General features: G+C 34.1%; 1 protein-coding gene across 4 annotated transcripts in view; it reads left to right on the top strand.

Moving 5' to 3' along the window:
- Positions 1–19,489, top strand: part of AP3B1 (adaptor related protein complex 3 subunit beta 1) — a 254,664-nt gene that overhangs the window by 52,323 nt on the left and 182,852 nt on the right. For all 4 annotated transcript variants that reach the window (XM_032404142.1, XM_032404143.1, XM_032404144.1 and 1 more), the window contains exons 4-6: positions 9,108–9,203; positions 9,804–9,964; positions 12,705–12,771. In XM_032404142.1, the coding sequence (XP_032260033.1) occupies positions 9,108–9,203; positions 9,804–9,964; positions 12,705–12,771 (324 nt within the window). The remainder of the gene's footprint in view (positions 1–9,107; positions 9,204–9,803; positions 9,965–12,704; positions 12,772–19,489) is intronic.

Raw genomic sequence — 19,489 nt, forward strand, 5'->3', positions numbered from 1 at the left:
TATATTTTAAAGCACTCCCATCAGGCATCACTCTTTGTGTCTTCCTGATGAATTGACCTTTTTATCCTAAAATAAGTTCTTCTTTATCTCTGGTAAAACTTTTTGTCTTAAAGTTTATTTGATTTGTTACTAATATTGCCACTCCAGCCTTCTCATCTCTTTGTATGGTGTATCTTTTTTTCATCTGTTTACTCTCAGCCTATCTCTGTCTTTGTATCTAATGTGCATCTCTTATTGACAGCATGTGGCTCCAACTTTTCCCCATCCATTCCATCAAACTGTGCCTTTGAATTGGATTGTTTATTCTTTAAACACTTAATGTCATTATTGATGTGTTCGGATTTGAGTGTACTGTTACACTGTTTATTGTCTATTTGCTCCTTTTGTTTCTTTTTTTCCTTTCCTCCCCTTGTTTTGGAGGAAATCCCATTTTAAATTTTCTTGTTTTTATTTTTTATTTATTTATTTTTAAAGATTTTATTTATTTATTTGACAGAGAGAGAGAGCACGAGAGAGGGAACACAAGCCGGGGAGTGGGAGAGGGAGAAGCAGGCTTTCCACTGAGCAGGGAGCCTGATGTGGGGGCTTGATCCCAGGATCCTGGGATCACGACCTGAGCCGAAGGCAGACACTTAATGACTGAGCTACCCAGGCACCCCACTTGTTTTTATTTTATTTCACGTCTTGAAATTCTCTCCTTAGCATAGTCATATTTTTGTCTACCTTCTTGGGCATATGGAGCATATTTATAATAGTTACTGTAAAGTCCTTTTTTTTTAAGATTTTATTTTTAAGTAAACTCTATTCCCAATGTGGGGCTCAAACTCATGACTCCAAAATCAAGAGTCACATGTTCTACTGACTGAGCCAGCCAGGCGCCCCTCTGCTATTTCTATCATTTCTGTCATTTTGAATCTTTTTCTGTAGATTGATTTTTCTCATGGTTATGATTCACATTTTCCTAATTTTTTAATATCTTTAGTAAATTTTAATTAGATGCTGAACAATATGAAATTTATGTTGTCATTGCTGGATCTTGTATTCCTTTAAATTGTGTTGGGTTTTTTTGTGGTGCACAGTTAAGTTATATGGAATCATTTGATTTTGCAAAGCATGCATTTAAGCTTAACTAGGGAGTACAGAAATATTTTTAGTCTAGATTAATTTAATCCCACTCCTAAAGTGATGTTCTTCTTAGGATTCTACTAAAAAACCCATGTATTTATCAGACATTTTCTCTCTGGCTGGTAGGAACATGAATTATTCCTAGCTCTTTGTGATCTTTGAGATCTGTTCTTCCTGCCTTTTTCCAGTGTTTGTTTTTGGTGTTCTGTGTTCTTCTGTTTTTGTTTTGGTTTTTTTGGATGGCCTCAGGTAGTTTCATCTCACTCTTGTGCATGTCAGTGCTTAGTCTTAAGACTTGGTGGTTGTCCTCTGCAGTGTGTGTGCTCTCTCTCTCCCTCTGACTATCTCTGTGAGGTTTCCTCCTGTTTTTCTGCTCTGCACATTCTAGCAGCGTTGGCCTCTGAACTTTGATCTCTCTCTCCTCAGCACAGTGAGTCTTCTGGATTCTGTTTGAGTTGCCCCTTGTGTGCTGGTGGATATACTACCCTCTGTAGTGGCACTCACTTTGACTTTTCCCTCTGAGGATTCACAGTACTGGGCTGCTTGTTGTCCAACATATGAAAACTCTTTTCCCCCGATCTTCTGTTTGGTTAAGGTAGGAGGGTAAATCAGGTCTCTCGGTTATTATCAAATTATAGCTTCATATAAAAATCTTCCTAAAGCCTTAAAAATATATGGAATGTTATTGATCAAATGAAACATTAATCTCAGTTTTCCCTACTTTGTATGTGGAGTTGTCAATTTATAACTGTGGTGACATACTTGAAAATTCACATCATCTTTTCCAATCTCTACATCAGACTTCTATAGCAGTGTCTTATACTGCTTTATGGCCAGCATATATTGAGTGAGCCATATATCTTTAGCAATTTTATAGTCAATGCTTAAGTATTTTTGGTTTTAGAAACAAAGCATTTTTTAATGAAAAGATTGGGTAGGTACAGAAAAATAAGAGTGAATAAAACACTCTTAACGATGGTAGAGTTTTTTGTTTAAGTAGAACAATAAGATCAGTGATTCAGTTGTTATATAATACAAATACAAGATTGATGTAAAATAGACTCTTAGCTATTATTTTAACACTATGACAGTGGATTGGGTGTTACTATGTCTCTAATATAAAGTAAATTAGTAGTTTAGTTTTTCCCCATATAAAGTAAGTTTAAATAATTTTGAATTTATGTATTCAAAATCTGGAAAAGTAAAAGTAGGAGTATATTTTATACAATTTCTAGAGTACACATTTCCATATATTTAAAAAGAAATATTTTCCTGTCACCATTTAAACTTTATTAGAATAATTTATAAGATTTTAAAAATAAGTACTTTAAACCCATTTTTAGATACTTTTTTTTTTTTTAAAGATGTTATTTATTTATTTGACAGAGACCCTGCGAGAGAGGGAACACAAGCAGGGGGAGTGGGAGAGGGAGAAGCAGGCTTCCAGCAGAGCAGGGAGCCCGATGCGGAGCTCGATCCCGGGACCCTGGGATCATGACCTGAGCCGAAGGCAGATACTTAACGACTGAGCCACCCAGGCGTCCCCCATTTTTAGATACTTTTTAAAGTATACTCCATTTTTTAATTAGATAACACATACATTATATATTTTGGATAGGTGAATTTTGCTACCAAAATGATTAGCCATCATAAACTCAGTTTGACTAACTTGGGTAAATTAAAATCGAAACACTTCATTCATTTAATATTGGACTTAAATAGAGTCTCTATTCGTAGGAGCAATGATTGCTAACATTTAAAAGATGCTGTGTGTGCTAGGTTGTTAGTACCTTACATATATCCTCATTTTATCTTCACAGATAACCCTGTCAGATTGATACTCTTATCTAATTTCCCAAATTTTGTGTATGAGGGCAAGACAATAGAGGTTAAATTATCTGACTAAGGTCACACAGTATGTTTCAGAGTCAGAATCCAAAGCCAGGTGGCTTGGCTTCAGAACCCATCTTAGACCATTCCCCTTTTAGAGCCATCCTTCCTGTTTGGTGCTTCCTTCCTCCTCCTTCTGCCTTAGTGACTTTGGCCCCAAATCAACATCTGGTATTAGCTATCCTTTGGGAGGTATCTGGCATTGGTATAAATTTTTTTATGTTTCAGAGATTGGTAGAAATGAGCAAGTCCTTAGAAATTGGTAGTTAAATTAACTAGTTCCCCCTGGACTTCTAGTCTTCTTGTTAGCAGAAAATTCTGTATCATTTATTGTTCATCCAAAGCTGTTTGTACTGTTCATTAGTTATAGTAGAACTTCCCTATTTGTTCATCTTTTCCCTTTACAGTCAGATTCTCTTGTACTGCCTAGTGTTCTGCAACAAAAACGTCACTATAAACATAATTATTGGTCTATTTGTTGGATTTCTTTTGTTCTTGAAATACCTTGTTTTTGAAATATGCTTAATCCTCTAATGTGAGAAAACTGACATAAGCTTCTTAAAATTTATGTTTAGAGAATTGATTGATGTTTCATTGCTATCAACTGCAAAATTTCATTTTTATTAGTACATGCTGCCTTAGACACACAGTTAAGCTGTGCATCATCTTCCATTTGATGTCAAATGATACCAAAAGTTACCTAGTAAGCAATCAGTGGTTATAGTACAAAAATAATCAAAGGTTTAGTCAATAACTCATGAAGTTTGATTTACTCGTATTGATAAACTAATTAAACAGATCTGCCTGTGTTCTTCCAGCCTACTGGGGCTCTGCTATGATTAGCTTTACAGCAAGGAGTGTTGTAACATTGAATGAAGGTAACTGATCAGAGAATGGTGTAGTCACGGAGCTTTAAGTACTCCCATTTCTGGTCACAGAATGGTTTCAGGGAAACTAGGCTTTCTCTGCACACCTGCAGCCAGTCAGTGCATAGGCCTCTTGTGGTCAATATTGATTGATTCTTATAACAGAACTAGAACAAATTTGGTGTTTTGCAACCTTCTGTGATTTAATATTGTTATGCTTTTTGCTATAACAGTCACAAAAATCCTTCTCCAATAGTGAGTAATTACAGCAATGCCTGCTAGCTCAGCTGTGGTTCTGAATGTTTCAGTGTTGCCAATATAAACCCCTGGATATATTCTGGAGTTCATAATTCAGCTTTAAAAGTTGGCTGTACAGTTACTTGATAAATAAAGGTGTTGCTGAGAAATAAATCACAGGAGGATGAGGGGATGGGTGGACTCTAATCCATTTTCTTTCAAAACTTTCCAGAGAACTGTAGACTGGATCTGAATATAATTAGTAAGAAGAAAAAATACTTTAAATGATTAATTTTTTTTTTAGCCCACAAGTTAAAGACTTTGGAGGCAATCTTTGTAATACCTATCATCTCTTCATAATATGTTGGTGTTTTTCTAGGCATCTATTTGGTGAATTATAACCATTGTGGTAAGTTAGATTCCTGATGTAGCAATCTAACGGGAAATGTCTTAATAAATTTTTTCAGTATACCACTGGGCTGTGATGTTTCATTTAGCTAATTATTGAACTCTTACTATATACCAGGCATGTGATATAGGTCCTGAGAATATACAGATGAATAAGGAAAGGTTCCTGTATTTAAGTAACCTCTTGTTCATTCTAAGGTGGATTTCAGAAATATCTTATTTAAAAATGCATCTGTGTGTTGTTTTGATTTATTGAAAATGCTATAAATCAGTCAACTAGCAAGTGTTAATTGCTTTTTGGCACTGTTGTAATCTTAGGAACTTAAAAATCTGGTGGTGGAGAAAGCTATCAGTACCTCAGACAATTAGATACATGCTTCTTAAACTGTAATTAAAAACTTTATATTTCCATTTAAATATAATCTAAAACATTGGGTATAATTTGTATCATATGGTTGCCATCTTATATAGTAGTGTCACATAATTTTGGAACCTACTTACATTCTTGTGTAAGCTTGCTTGCTTCTAAGTGAACATTGAAAAGGGTTTGTGGACTTTCAGTGGCGTAAGTGGGTTGATATCATCTGTAGATATGTGATCACTTGGGTGAGACTGCTGTTGATTGATTGGCACTCTGAGGTGTGTGTGTGTGTGTGTGTATTTTGTTTTGTTTTGTTTTTTGGAGTTAGCTTGTTCCTGATAGACTGATGTTTCAAAGTGAAGGACTGTCACAGATTGGTTGATTGGCAAAAGTTTGTTCATTTAGCTTGAGTTTTTGTTGACCTATTGGAGAGGTTTAAAACAGTTTTAGTGGCTCTATCTTATCAATGCTACAGAAATAGCTCTCTTTGTAGAAATGTAGGAACTTAAAAATATTTTCAGTTTGAGATTTTGTTTTAATCATAAAGAAGTTTCAAATACTTTTATAATGAGAGAAAGTACTATTATTTTATAGTAGAGGACATTTGGAAAGATGAGATTCACCCCAAAGTAAAAATACCTTTATTGTTTTATCTGAACAGAAAATTAATATTCATTGTAAAAAAATTAAATAATAAAGATGTAAAGAGTGAAGGTCACTGGTTAATACTACCTCAGATACAGTCACTGTTAACATTTTACTATATAGATTTCTTAGGCTTAATTTTGAATCCTAGTTCTTCATTTAATACATGTGCTGTCTTGGTCAAGTTATTGAACCTCTCTGTGCTTCAGTTTCTTCATGTGTAAAATAGGAGTAATAGTACCTGTTCATTGAATTGTGAATTGAAAATGAATTAATTTACCCACCTTGCCTGCGCCTGCCCCAAGCCAGCGGTTCTCCACTCCCCCACATCCAGTGAGACGCGCCGCGTACCGACGCTGACTGAGCAGACACGGGCAGAGCGATGGTAGCCAGGCTCGGACTGGGGCTGCTGCTTCTGGCGCTGCTCTTACCCACGCAGATTTATTCAAATCAAACAGCTGTTGTAACACTTTCAAGTAACTCCTCCTCCCAGAGTACCTCGACTGCCCCAAATCCAGCTAATGCCACCACCACACCAACTGGCGGTGCTCTGCAGTCAATAGCCAGTCTCTTCGTGATCTCGTTCTCCCTTCTACATCTCTACTGTTAAAAGAGTCAGGCCAAGAAATATCTATACTTCCCCATCTTCTAAACCCAATCCCAATGGCGTCTAGACATCCAGTGTGACAAGGAAAAAACAGGTCTTCATTGAATCTGCTAATTCCACACCTTATTTTATTGACAGAAAATGTTGAGGATCCCAAATTTGATTGGTTTGAAGAACATGTGAAGGGTTTGACTAGATGATGAATGTCTATTAAATCTACTGGAGTGTCATGTACAAGATGTCCAAGATTAGTCCAAGATTAGTCAAGAGATAATTTCTTTAAATGTGGCTTAAAAGTATGGACATGTAAAATTCCACCTTGAAAATGAGAATAGATTTTATCTTACCTTGATATAAGAGATGGGATGTGAACAGATTCAGTTTTCATTTGGTTCATTAAATCTTTAAGGCCATAAAACAGTTAATACAAAAAGCTTCCATGATTCTATTTATATGTGCATTAGAAGGAACTTTCCAGGTGTTACTGTAAATCCTCAGTGCATTGTTTCAGCAGTATTAACTTAATGCCTGTATACTCTAGATAAAAGTTTTATCTTGTTAAGCTATCACTGTTTCTTGGGAACTGAACTCTTTCCTCTGAGGCTTTGGATTTGACATTGCATTGATTTTTTTATATAGTAATTGTCATATGCCAGGGCAATGATGGATTGGAATCTACCCCCGATTGAAGCATAATGAGTAAATTTTGCTTATATACTGATCACTTATTCCTATTCAACAAGAGTGCCAGGTTCATTTAGCTAAACTGATTCCAAAGAGTAGAAGAACATTGATCTCAGCTAATTTCAAAATGCTTTTTATTTCTGCATATGTTGAATACTTTTTATAATTAAAAAAATGATCTGTTTTGAAGGTAAAATTGACAAATCTTGAAATTAAAAAGGCAAAATATGTGCAGGAACCAAAATTGTAAATCAGGTATTTGGGAAGTGAAGACTGGAAGCTTACATTAAATTCAGAAAAACTTTTAAACTCTTTCTGTAAATACCTTTTTTTTTTTTTTTAAACTCTGAATCAGAATAGCCACATTTGGAACACTTTCTGTTAGTCAGTATTTTTAGATAGTTAGAACCTGGTCCTAAGCCTAAAGTGGGCTTGATTCTGGAAAGTAAATCTTTTTACAACTGCCTCGATGCACAGAGAGCTTTATGAAAATAGACACTCTGAGGTCTTTTGTTCGCATGGTCACACACTGATGCTTAGATGTTCCAGTATCTAATATGGCCACAGTAGTCTCGATAACCAAAGTCATTTTTTCCCATCGTTAGGAACCTACACCAGAACAACCACATCCAACAGATCTCAAGCAAAATGGAACGAACATTCCATTTTGTTTCATACCTGAATGCTGCACATCTATTTTGGATTATATATTGTGTTTGTGTATTTATGCTTTGATTCATAGTAACTTTTCATGTTATGGAATTGAACACAAACTGTAAATAAAAAGAAATGGCTGAAAGAGCAATTTAAAAAAAAATAAAATGAATTAATTTAAGTAAAACATTGAGAATAGCACCTGGCATATAGTTAGTACTGTGTCAAAGGAAATTGGAGGATGAGGGAAGGAAGACTATGGCAGTTATCTTTTAAAAAGTTCAGATTGGTTAGTAGGACATCAAACATGGCCTGGTGTAGCACTCTTTTTCCTTTCCAGCGTCAACTTTACCTATTTCCAACTACTTCCCCTCATTTCCTGTGCTCTTTGAACATTCCATAAACTTTTAGATCTGTACTCTGCTGATACATAAGAAATTAATCAGGCACTGGTATCTGAAGATACTTGCGAAGGAAGAAACAGGCTGTGAGCAGTGTCAGAAAGAAGCAGTTGATGAATTTCAACTCAATTTCTAATTTTTATGCAATTTTTCTGTTCATCATAATTCTGTTATAGACTTAGTGATTAACTTGCCATTTAAAACAGTTTTCGGAAGATACTTCCAGTCTTTTGGAATTTTTATTACATTAAATTGGTATTATTGTCATACCTTATTCTTACTGAGCTGAAAATATCATGTAATGTATATTGGAATGTGAATATTACCATATGGTCAGGGTTGGGGCTCCAGCACCTTTTGATTGATGAAGAAACGTAAGTTCAAATACTATGTAGTTAGTGGACAGAACCCAAGATCTTTATACTATTTGTATCCCTCATTTTGAAAATGTTTTTACAATTCAGCTAATATTTTAATATTCTTGTTTGAGTTTTGCTCAGGGGTTTTTTATTCCCTTCAAGAGAAAGTGTTACCAGACAGAACTGGTTATGAACTCAGGTTCACCTGCTCGCTGCTTGAAAATCAATAGACAGGTGATGGTGGGAAATGAAAGGTTGCTTTATTCAGGAAGCTGGCAGCCTGGGAAGGTGGTGGACTAATGTTCCAAAGACCATCTTCCCTGTCCAGGCAAAGCCAGAAAGTATTTTAAAGGGGAAGATGTGGGACACTGGGGCTGGGGGTGGCTACCTGCAGGATAAGGTGGTGCCCAGGCAAATAGTCATATGTTGGCATGGCCCTGAACATACTTGCTGGCATCAGCTGCAGCTGTGTTCCAATGTGGTCAGGACTTCTCTGGGGAAGTCTGGTCCTTTACTCCTTAAGGCTGGTGGTCTGCAGTTCTCAAGGAAGGTAGGTTAGTTCATCTACAGACCAAGGGACTTAGGTCAGCAAACAAGGAGTGCATTAGCTTGAAGCAAGTTAACCCTTAAGACGTGTTGGAGTGTTGTTACAGAACACCTTGATAGGATGTTGCTATTATAGATTAGATTATTAAATGCTTATTTTACAAGCTTTTTTTGTTGCCATTCATTATCCTATAATATATTATCTTTATGTTACAATATAAGCTATTCAGTTATTTACTTCAGGAAAATTGAGAATGGATTTGGTATGCAAAACATTGAATTTTTAATTTTAGCTAGGATTAAATGATTTTATTTTTTTAACAGATCAAGAAGTTAGTATATGTTTACCTGGTCCGGTATGCTGAAGAACAGCAGGATCTGGCGCTCTTGTCCATAAGCACTTTCCAGCGAGCTCTGAAGGTAAATAATAGAGTGAGCCAGCAAATAGCTACAAGGTTGGTGCAGAGTTGAAGGTGTGTGATTTAAAGAACTGGAGCAATAATCTAAATGGCACAGTAGTGTTTTGAAAGAGTTGAAAAGCCTCTCACATTGCCTATTCAGTGTCCTTAGAAAATAATATCTATGACCAACTAGACCTTTCCCAGTGTGTTTCATTTTCTGTAGGTTCCTTTATATTTTATTTAATCATTATCATGCATCAAAGAACTCTTCATCATTATACCAACTGATGGTTGAAAGTGTGTAATGAGGGGACATGACTTTTTAAAGATAAAATTTATAACTTGTAGCATTTTATCATTGTAAAACTCTAAAAACCCAACATTTAGTAATGAATGATCAGCTAGAATTATAACCATTACTTTTCTTGTTCAAACATTATTCAGAGAAATAAACATTTATTTAACTGTTTTTCCTTACCCATTTCCATATACTAATTCTTTAAGTAACCTTTTTTCTATTATTATATTGTACTCTGTGAGCACCAATTAACTGTGTCATAAAGATACTGTTGAAATGTTAAACTTGAAATTTTGATGAATATTTTTGCACTATTTTTAGGACCCAAATCAACTAATCCGTGCAAGTGCTTTGAGAGTTCTGTCAAGTATTAGAGTACCAATTATTGTACCTATTATGATGCTTGCTATTAAGGAGGCTTCTGCTGATTTATCACCATATGTTAGGAAGAATGCAGCCCATGCAATACAGAAATTATACAGGTAGGTGCTTTATTAATAATACCAATGACCTCTAATGGTATGTGGAATGTTACATCCCATGGAGGCTTACTTGATTAGCTCTTACAGTTGGTCTGTCCTTATACTAAGTAAACCCAGTGACGGTTTTTCTTCCCACAAACATTCTTTAGACATCTTTAACTTTATTTTGGCTATAGAGACCCTATGCTGGTTTTTACTTGTGAGCCTGTTAGGGCCTATGATAATTTTATAGATTTTATAACTTAAAAATGAATGGAATTTGAATTCTCATTTATATAGTATATCTCTCATGTACATATACATGTATATTATTAGAAAATTAAGACTTCTTTCTGTTTATTGTAGGGTAGAATCTTAGGTGTATTATCCTCTCGATTCACTTTGTTCTTTTTTTTCAATTTCTAAAACATTTTTAATTTCTTTTTTAAATTTATTTTATTTATTATTTAAATTCAGTTACTTAACATATAATGTATTATTAGTTTCAGATATAGAGGTCAGTGATTCATCAGTCTTACATAATGCCCAGTGTTCATGATTACATCATGTGTCCTCCTTAATGTCCATCACCCAGGTACCCCATCCCTCCACCCACTCCCCTCCAGCAACCCTGAGTTTGTTTCCTATGATTAAGAGTCTCTCATGGTTTGTCTCCCTCTCTGGTTTCATCTTGTTTTATTTTTCCCTCTCTTCCCCTGTGATCCTCTGTTTTGTTTCTTAAATACCACGTATGAGTAAAATCATATGATAATTCTTTCTCCGATTGACTTACTTTGCTTAGCATAATACCCTGTAGTTCCATCCACGTCATTACAAATGGCAAGATTTCATTTTTTTGATGGCTGAGTGGTATTCCATTGTGGTATATGTGTGTGTGTGTGTATGTGTGTATCCCACATCTTCTTTATCCATTCATCTATCAGTGGACATCTGGGCTCTTTCCATAGTTTGGCTATTGTGGACATTGCTGCTATAAACATTGGGGTGCAGGTGCCCCTTTGGATCACTACATTTGTATCTCTGTGTCTATCAACTCACTTTGTTCTCCTTTCTTCCATCTTTGGCCCTGATGTTCCCTTCCTTGTCTGATTCTTTTATAGAACTATTTTATTGAATTTTAAAATGCTGATTTTGAAATGCAGCACCATACTGTATTTATATGATATTTATTAAAATATCATACAATGCCTTGATCCTTGTGGAAAACATATTGCCTAAATAAAAGAGTTATTATCTATAGTAATTTGGTATTATTTTCTGTTAGCATTGATTCCGCAAGCTTTTATCAAGATCATTTTGTGTTTTGGTGTTGGGTTATATGTGTAAGATGTATGAAAATGGTAGAGGATGTATTATCACTATTTAGGAAAAAAAATCAAACCAATGACAATTAATTAAAGGCAATCTATAATTAAATAAGATATTAGCATATGATATATATGTATATAGAAAGGCATACTAACCATGACTTTGATAGGATATGACTCAGAGATTGTCATATATGGCTTCATAATGTAAAGATGTAACAAAGTGAGATTAGTTAGGAAAGACTGCTTGGAGAAGGAAGACTGGAGCTAGAATTTGAAAGAATTACAAAGTTTGTTCAAATAATTATAGTGGTTAGTAATAAACTTACATAAGTGTGTAAAAAGTAAAAATTCATTTTCTGTCAGACAAAGTTATATCATACTTCTCACTATCTTTTCTTGTTTATATACTTGCAGAATAGGATCCAAGCTTACTGTGACAGATTAAAAGTCCATCACTGGGCCCCATTTTACCTCTCCACCCCCAACCCTTATTCTCCTTGCCTGGAATTTACCGTCCAATAGCTCAGTACTGCCTGTTAGTCCTCTACATAAAATGTTTTTAACTTACGACCATCTGTTTAGTCTTGACCTAGAAAATTTTCTCCTTTTTTCAGTTAAAGCCATATTGTTAAGATTCATCTGTGATGTCACTTCTTGTAAGAAACCCTCCATAATCCTTCCTTCTGCATTGGTGCTCTTCTTATGCCTGTTATCCCTTATACATGTTTCTGTTATATGGAGTGATTATGTTTGGGACTTTCTTTACTAGACTGTCTTATTTATCTTTGTATAACTATTCTTCAGCTTCACAGTAAATGGACAGCAGTTGAATTCCATGTTAGGAAGAAATCATATTGTTATCAGTATTTCAGTGCTTAGAGCTGCTAATAGGACGCATTTCTTAATTCTGTATATATGTAAGCCTTTGCTTATATTTTTTTGTTTTTAGATGGCAGGTTTTGTAATGCATGTCTCTATTACTGAACTGAAATGATAGAAAATTCCTATTTAAGAATTCTCTATTTGTTTTTGACCATTATGTATCCATAATCAAAAATCGTTGCTGTTCTGTTACTTTTTTCCCCTCAGTTAAAAAAGGAATTCATCATTTGTCTACTTGTAATTACTTTTTTAAGATTTTCCAACTATTTTTTAGAAGTGAAGTTGATATTTAAATACTTTCTTAACGGTATGAATGTCTGGGTTTAATTAATATGAGCAACTTTAAAGAGAAAGATTAGGACATATTTGGGAGAAGAAAAAGTCCCATTTTATTTCAGATTTGTTTTGTTTCTTTCTATCTTTACATAATTCTTGCTCTCTCTCCCCCCTAAAAAATTCTCTTAATATTCTTGAAATGATTAGCTTCATTTAAAATTTGAATTAAAGGGAAAAAAATTAATGTATGTTCTTTTCTTTTTATGTTTTAGCCTTGATCCAGAGCAGAAGGAAATGTTAATTGAAGTAATTGAAAAACTTCTAAAAGATAAAAGCACAGTAAGTGATAACCTTTTTATGTCAAAGTAAAATTGTGTTTTATTTACATGGTATCATTTTGCCATTGTATATGTGGTATGATTATTTTTACTGATTTTGAAGTGGTATAAATATTAGTGGAGTTCATTAAAATCCTTGAAGAATAAAAATGTGTTTATAAAGAGAAATATTTGTATTTAGAATTTTAGCTTACTACATGTTTCTTCATCTGGAATCAGAAGAACAAATGGGGGGAAATCCTTTCTTTAATCTGTGGCTAAATTTTTGACTGCTTTGAGTGCAAAAGTTTTTATTTTAAGCAGTGATTTATTAGGATTTTTAAAGGCTGAATCACCTGGAAACAAATAGCTGTTTTAAAGTATTAGTAAGTATTAAAGAGATATTAAAAAATTAGAAGAGTATTATAAATGTGTTTTTTAAAAAATATTCTAAAACATTTTTTTATTTATAGGACTGTTTTATTGCTGGTAAGAGTGATCTTACTGGCTAATGAGTCATCTTTTGTGAATGTACTTAACTCCTCCTTCTCCCTTCCCCACTCCCATTCTTTTTGTATTGTGATAATGAGGTCTAGGAGTAGTGATGACCCATGGGATCTGCCTATTTTGTCTGACATAAGTACAGCTATTTTGCTTTCTTATGGTTGCTGTTTACATGATACATCTTTTTCTTTGCTTTTACTCTCAACCTGTTGGTAGTTTTGAATCCAGTGTGTATCTCCTGTAGACAGCATATAGTTGGATATTGTTAATTAATCCACTGTGACAATATGTGCCTTTTGATTATAGATGGTTTAATCCATTTACATTTAATGTTATTGATATAGTTGAATTTATAGCTGCTATTTACTTGTTTTTCTGTCTCATGTCTTTTTGTTCCTCTTTCCTCCTTTACTGCTTTCTATTTACATTAAATGAATACTGTCTTTTGAACATTTTACTTCCTTTAATGAGTTTTTCACTATGTACTTTTTTTTTTCCGCTCTATATTTTGAAAATATTTTATTATACATGAAATTATGGTTGGGGATTTCATTCCTAAGCCATCCAGCAAATTTAGTCTGTAATGTAGCAGAAATCTTCATTGTATTTCTTCTATAGTGCTTGATGTAATATAAGAGGTAAGGAACAATAGATTTGCCCAATAAATGAAGACAGAAAAGAAATTTGATTTCTTTTTGTCTTCTATCTGGCATACTTGTTATCTGCTTCTAGGACCCAGATGTGGAATCAGTATTATTGGTATTATGGTTAACTTGATTTTAGTATTAATACAAAAACATTTGGTTTCTTTGACATGCACGACATTTGCCAAGGACTATGGAGAATATAGTAAGATCTGTAAGAAACAGATCCTTTACTTTAACGTAGTTTACCACGATTTCTGTTACATTATAGACTAAAGGAAATTTGTTGTATGGCCCAGGAATGAAATCTCCATTTATAATGTGTGCATGTCTTCCTAAAAAAAGATATGTCACAGGTGAAAATTGCAGTCTTCCTAATAAGACAGAATTGGGTTTGTGTCTAAACTTCTGCCCCTTGGTAGCTATATATTAAGCCTTCATAAGTTTCAGTTTCCAAATTTGTATAGCTTGTAATTTCTAATGTATAAAGTTTTATTTGTTTTGAAAGAGCTATTGTATATATAACCCTGATCATAGTGCCTGACACCATAAAAGGGGTTAATACATATTCCCAATAAGAAATAAATGCCTGAAAAAGGAATGTAAAGGATAATTTCTTTGTAAATTTGCAACCATTGGTTATTAATTTCTGACCATTTATTTCCAAAATACAGTAGAAAACATTGAGTACTTGTTCATAGTAGGTATTTAGTATTTGTTGAATGATTGTGGAATTAATTTGGTGATAGTAATTACTAATTTTTTTGGTGATAATAATTAGGTGTTTACTAATCATTTTTAACACTTTGCTTCCCAAATGGTGTACATCATATTCGGTGTTTGCAGGTAGATCTTATGGGAGCTTTGATGGTCTATCACTAATGAGGCACTCCTTTTTCCTAAAGTGTTACATGTTTATATATTTTTTAACTCAAAAGACATCTATATCTATTTTTCTGTGTTAAATGGCAGTAGTTTATACTGATGCCTCTAATTCCAGTACAGTAGTACAGGGTTCCTTCTAGCCTCCCACCTTTTCAGCTTCTTTCTCCAGCATTAAAAAATGTGGCTCTCATTATCCTCAGTATATTTACTTACTTGTTCAATCCCAAGATGAAGAGCAAGTGTTTCAGAATTGCTAGCATGTACCTTTGTGGGGAGTGTTGAGGTGGGGATTGCTAATTGAATTAAATATTGGTTTAGAGTTGTATTAATATGTAGTCTGACTTCTTTGATGTTACTGTAAATTGAAATTGCTTTATCTTTATATTGTTAAACTTGTTATTATTGGTATATAAAAAAAGCTCTTGATTTTCTGTATGGTAATTTTATATCTTGCTTCTTTACCAAGTTCTTTTATTTTTGATTTAGTTATATCATTCATTCTCCATAGTTTATTCTAGAAAATATCTCATCTGCCAATAGAGTGATTTTACTTCTTCTTTTCCAATTCTTATGACTAATTAATTTCTCTTGTGTAATTATATACTTGTGTACTAGTAGTGGTGGAGATGGTGAGCATACTTGTCTGTTTCAATCTAAAGGAAGTACCTGTAACGTGTCTGCATTAAGTAAGATACTGACCCTGATGATTTTCTCTTTATCTTTGAAATGTAATAGTTTTAAATGGTGTCTCAGGGTCACTTCATGTGTGTCAATTTTTTTCTGGTACTCAGTGAACGTTTTAAAAATGTAGATTCAGAACTTACATTATTTCTGGCAAAGTGTTTTTTCTTTTAAAGATTATGGTTTTAAACATTAATTCTGTTCAGTTATTACTTTTATTTCTTCGGGGACTTCAATTTATGTAGATTGAATCTTCTTTGCCTATCTTACATTTCAACCACTGTCTCTCTAAACCTTTTTACTTCTTTCTTTACCTCATTTCTGTTCACTTGGTTCTTTTTCTACTTTTCTTAAATTTCCCCTTACTAAATTTTCATTCAACTGTTTTCTTGCAAGGACACCTTGCAATTTAATCATGTCTGATTATTTTCTTCCCCTCTCAGTTTCTTTCTTGGTTTAAGTCAACTTCTGTTTCATTTCTTCCTGATGTCTTTTGCTTATTTCTGTTGTCTTTTATGAATTTCTGATTCATTCATTTTTCTGATTCTCAGATGCTTCTTTGAGGCTGCTTACTTCAATTTGGATTGTTGTTTTAGACAGTTTTCTTTTGCTTCATCATTTTTTGGGGGGGTACTTTTCATCATTTGAATTGTTTTGATTTTCACTTTCTGTTTTCAATATGTGTAAATTACTTACATCTTTACATTTCTTTGGACAGAGCTAGTGGTTTGAGTTTGAGGTAGTTTGCAAAATTCTTAGTGTAAGAACACCCTTTCTGTCAGAATAGCAAAGTATGCTTTTCTATTAGTTGGCTTTATTGAGGGAGAGCATCCATAGGAAGGGGTATATGTCCTAAAGTTATTTTTATTTATTTATTTTTTGGTCTTTTAGGATCTTAAATTTCGTCCTCTTATTTCTTTTTTCTGTCACCTTATAGTTTCTAAGGGACTCCTTTTCTTCTACCTCGTTTTTTAACTGCTATCATCTTGAAAATTTTCTTTTCCAAAATAGTCTCATTGAATCCTTCCTCCACCTCCAGCCCTCTTGAAATTTCCTCTTTGTAGTCCACTGGACCCACCGGGAATCTTATGCAGTATTTTTACACTTAGAGTACTCTTTCTCTTTCTCCTGTTGATTTTAGTTCCCTGTTTTACTTACCACCAACTCCTAACTGCTTTGTTATGGGCAGTTTTTTCCAGACTGCCATAGGTCTTTGTGAAGTTTTATGATATAAGCTTGAAAGAGAACTCTCTGGGATTTAGGACTTACTTTTCTACTTACATGTAATTTGAAGTTTGGAGATTCTCTGTGTTTTAGTTATGCTTAGGACATAGGTTTTCGAGGTGCCTGGGTGGCTCAGTTGTTAAGTGTCTGCCTTCGGCTCAGGTCATGATCCCAGGGTCCTGGGATCAAGCCCCACATTGGGCTCCCTGCTCCAAGGGAAGCCTGCTTCTCCCTCTCCCACTCCCCCTGCTTGTGTCCCCTCTCTTGCTGTGTCTCTTTCTGTCAAATAAATAAATAAAATCTTTAAAAAAAAAAAAAAGGACATAGGTTTTCATCTTTGATTTTTCTGGGTTTGGTTTGGGAGATTCAGATTTACCCAGGTACTGTACCTTGTCTACCCATTATTTAAATTAATCATGTTTTAAGAACATTTTGTGATAATTTTTCCTTTGTGTGATTATAATTGTTGTAGAGAGGTTTAAAAATATTCTGATATTTATGCATATATTTATGGATCGTAGCTTTATTAGTACTTTGTCTCTTGTAATTCTTTATTGAAGAAAGACAGGTGTATTTTCTTCCTCCCCCAAATTAATAATGTCAGTATTGACATTTAAAACAGTAAGAATCAGGGCGCTGGATGGCTCAGTAGGTTAATCATCTACCTTCCGCTCAGGTCATGATCTCAAGGTGCTGGGATCCATGTCAGCTCCCTGCTCAGTGAGGAGTCTGCTTCTCTCTCTCCCTCTACCCATCCTGCCTGTTCGTGCTCGCTCTCTCTGTCTCTCTCAAATAAATAAATAAAATTTAAAAAAAAGAGAAAACAGTAAGAATCCCAAATCATTTTTGTTTAAAAATTTCCCAATTAAGTGAACCGTGCACGTCTAATTTATTTCCACATTTTGAAAAGGAATTTATTTGTTATCAGCAGGAGCTTCTTGGGATCACTATCATGATGTTAACATTGCTATTGCTGCTGATAAATATAAATTTAATGTATTTAAAACTTTTCTTCACTTAACATTTTGACTTTGAGATACACCTCTGTTGCTTCTTTTAGCCTAAAGGAAGACTTTCTGACATTTAAGATCTCAAAGACAGTGAGTTCTATAATTCTCATTTTAAGGAAAGGTGGAAACATTAACATATTAAAAGAGAATGCATTTTCCATTTTACTAGAGTATGACCAATATTTATCATAAAATAGTCCTTTTTTAAAAATGCATCATGTAAGGTTAAGGAATATTGTTATGGTAAGATAATTGGAAGAACATTTTAGAGCTACTTAGGTAACTGTTGTCTAAAGGTTACCTATAAATTTTGAAAGATACCCCACAACTATAGTCAGTAAAATTAAAAGGGAATATTTTAATAATGTTCCATTATCCCCATTCAGCTGTTACAACTTTTCTTTATATAATTTCTTTATTGTATGTTCCTAGATTGACCGTTATCCTCCTATATTCTCTATTTAACATATCCTAAACACTCCTTTTTTTTCTTTTTTTTTTTTTTAAAGATTTTTTATTTATTTATTTGACAGAGACACAGCGAGAGAGGGAAACACAAGCAGGGGGAGTAGAAGAGGGAGAAGCAGGCTTCCTGCAGAGCAGGGAGCCCGATGCGGGGCTCCATCCCAGGACCCTGGGATCATGACCTGAGCCGAAGGCAGACGCTCAATGACTGAGCCACCCAGGCGCCCCCTAAACACTCCTTTTTGATGTTCAGTTACAAATTCATTTTTAAAATTTATAATGCTTTCTCTGGTTTGCCTTTAAAAGGTAGAAATCCATATTTGTTGAGCAATTTAAGCATAGCAGTGGACAGTCTTATTTAAAACACCTCAGAAGCAAGGTGGTATTTATTTCCTGTTTCTTTCAGGTTAATTTTAAAGAAATCCTATGGATAGCATTTAACTTTATAATAGAAAACAGAGTTTCTTAAGAAAACAGATTTGGTCAATGCTTACTGAAAAACTCAGTTGTTTATATATTTTTTATGACAACGTTTCTCCTTAATTTAGCTACAAAATGATGTTTAATGAATATATTGGTAATTCATAACTAAACTCTGGGGGTAAGACAGCATTTTATAAGTTATTGATTTAATGTTGGTAAAAGCTTCACTGTTGTGGGCAAAAAAAAAAAACCCCATACCTCTGATTTTGTGCAGATGTTTTATTGTGATAGATCTATTATCCAGCTATTAGAAGATAAATGACTGATCTTTCCCATTTTCCATGCCTCAAGAAAATTGAAATAAGAAGGGGAATATCATTTGGGCTGTATGATTAGGGCAGGTTGGATGGCCATTAATTTAAGAGAAGAAAATCTTGGCAGCATTGGCCAACTTATACCATATTATCAATCAAACCTTGATGCACTTCTTGTGATGACCCAGCACTCTCAGATTTTTGCAACGTTAATTAGAATTCATGACAAAATAGATGCAAGGAAACGTTTTGTACCCTTCATAATTTTATAGAAAATTTATTGTTATTAGAGGAACCATTTGCTTAGTGTGATTTTTTTCATTACCAGCTTGTCAACTAGCATAGATAATCTGGAGAAAATATGAACTCCATAGATGGGGTGTCACTTTTGTTGATGGTTCATGTAGTTTACCTTGGAGCACAGCTAATGGCTGAAGTTCATAGCAACAGCACAGAAAAACATGGCAACCAAGGGAAGATAAATGAACCATGTTTATAGCTTTAATATAAAAAATACATAAATGGAAAACTGCATTTGAATTTGATGAGCTCATTGCTAGTTTTGTTGGAGTGATTTATTTTTCCCCTTA

The sequence above is a fragment of the Phoca vitulina genome, unplaced genomic scaffold (genome assembly GCF_004348235.1).
Source record: "Phoca vitulina isolate PV1807 unplaced genomic scaffold, GSC_HSeal_1.0 scaffold6, whole genome shotgun sequence".
Classification (NCBI taxonomy): Eukaryota; Metazoa; Chordata; class Mammalia; order Carnivora; family Phocidae; genus Phoca; species Phoca vitulina.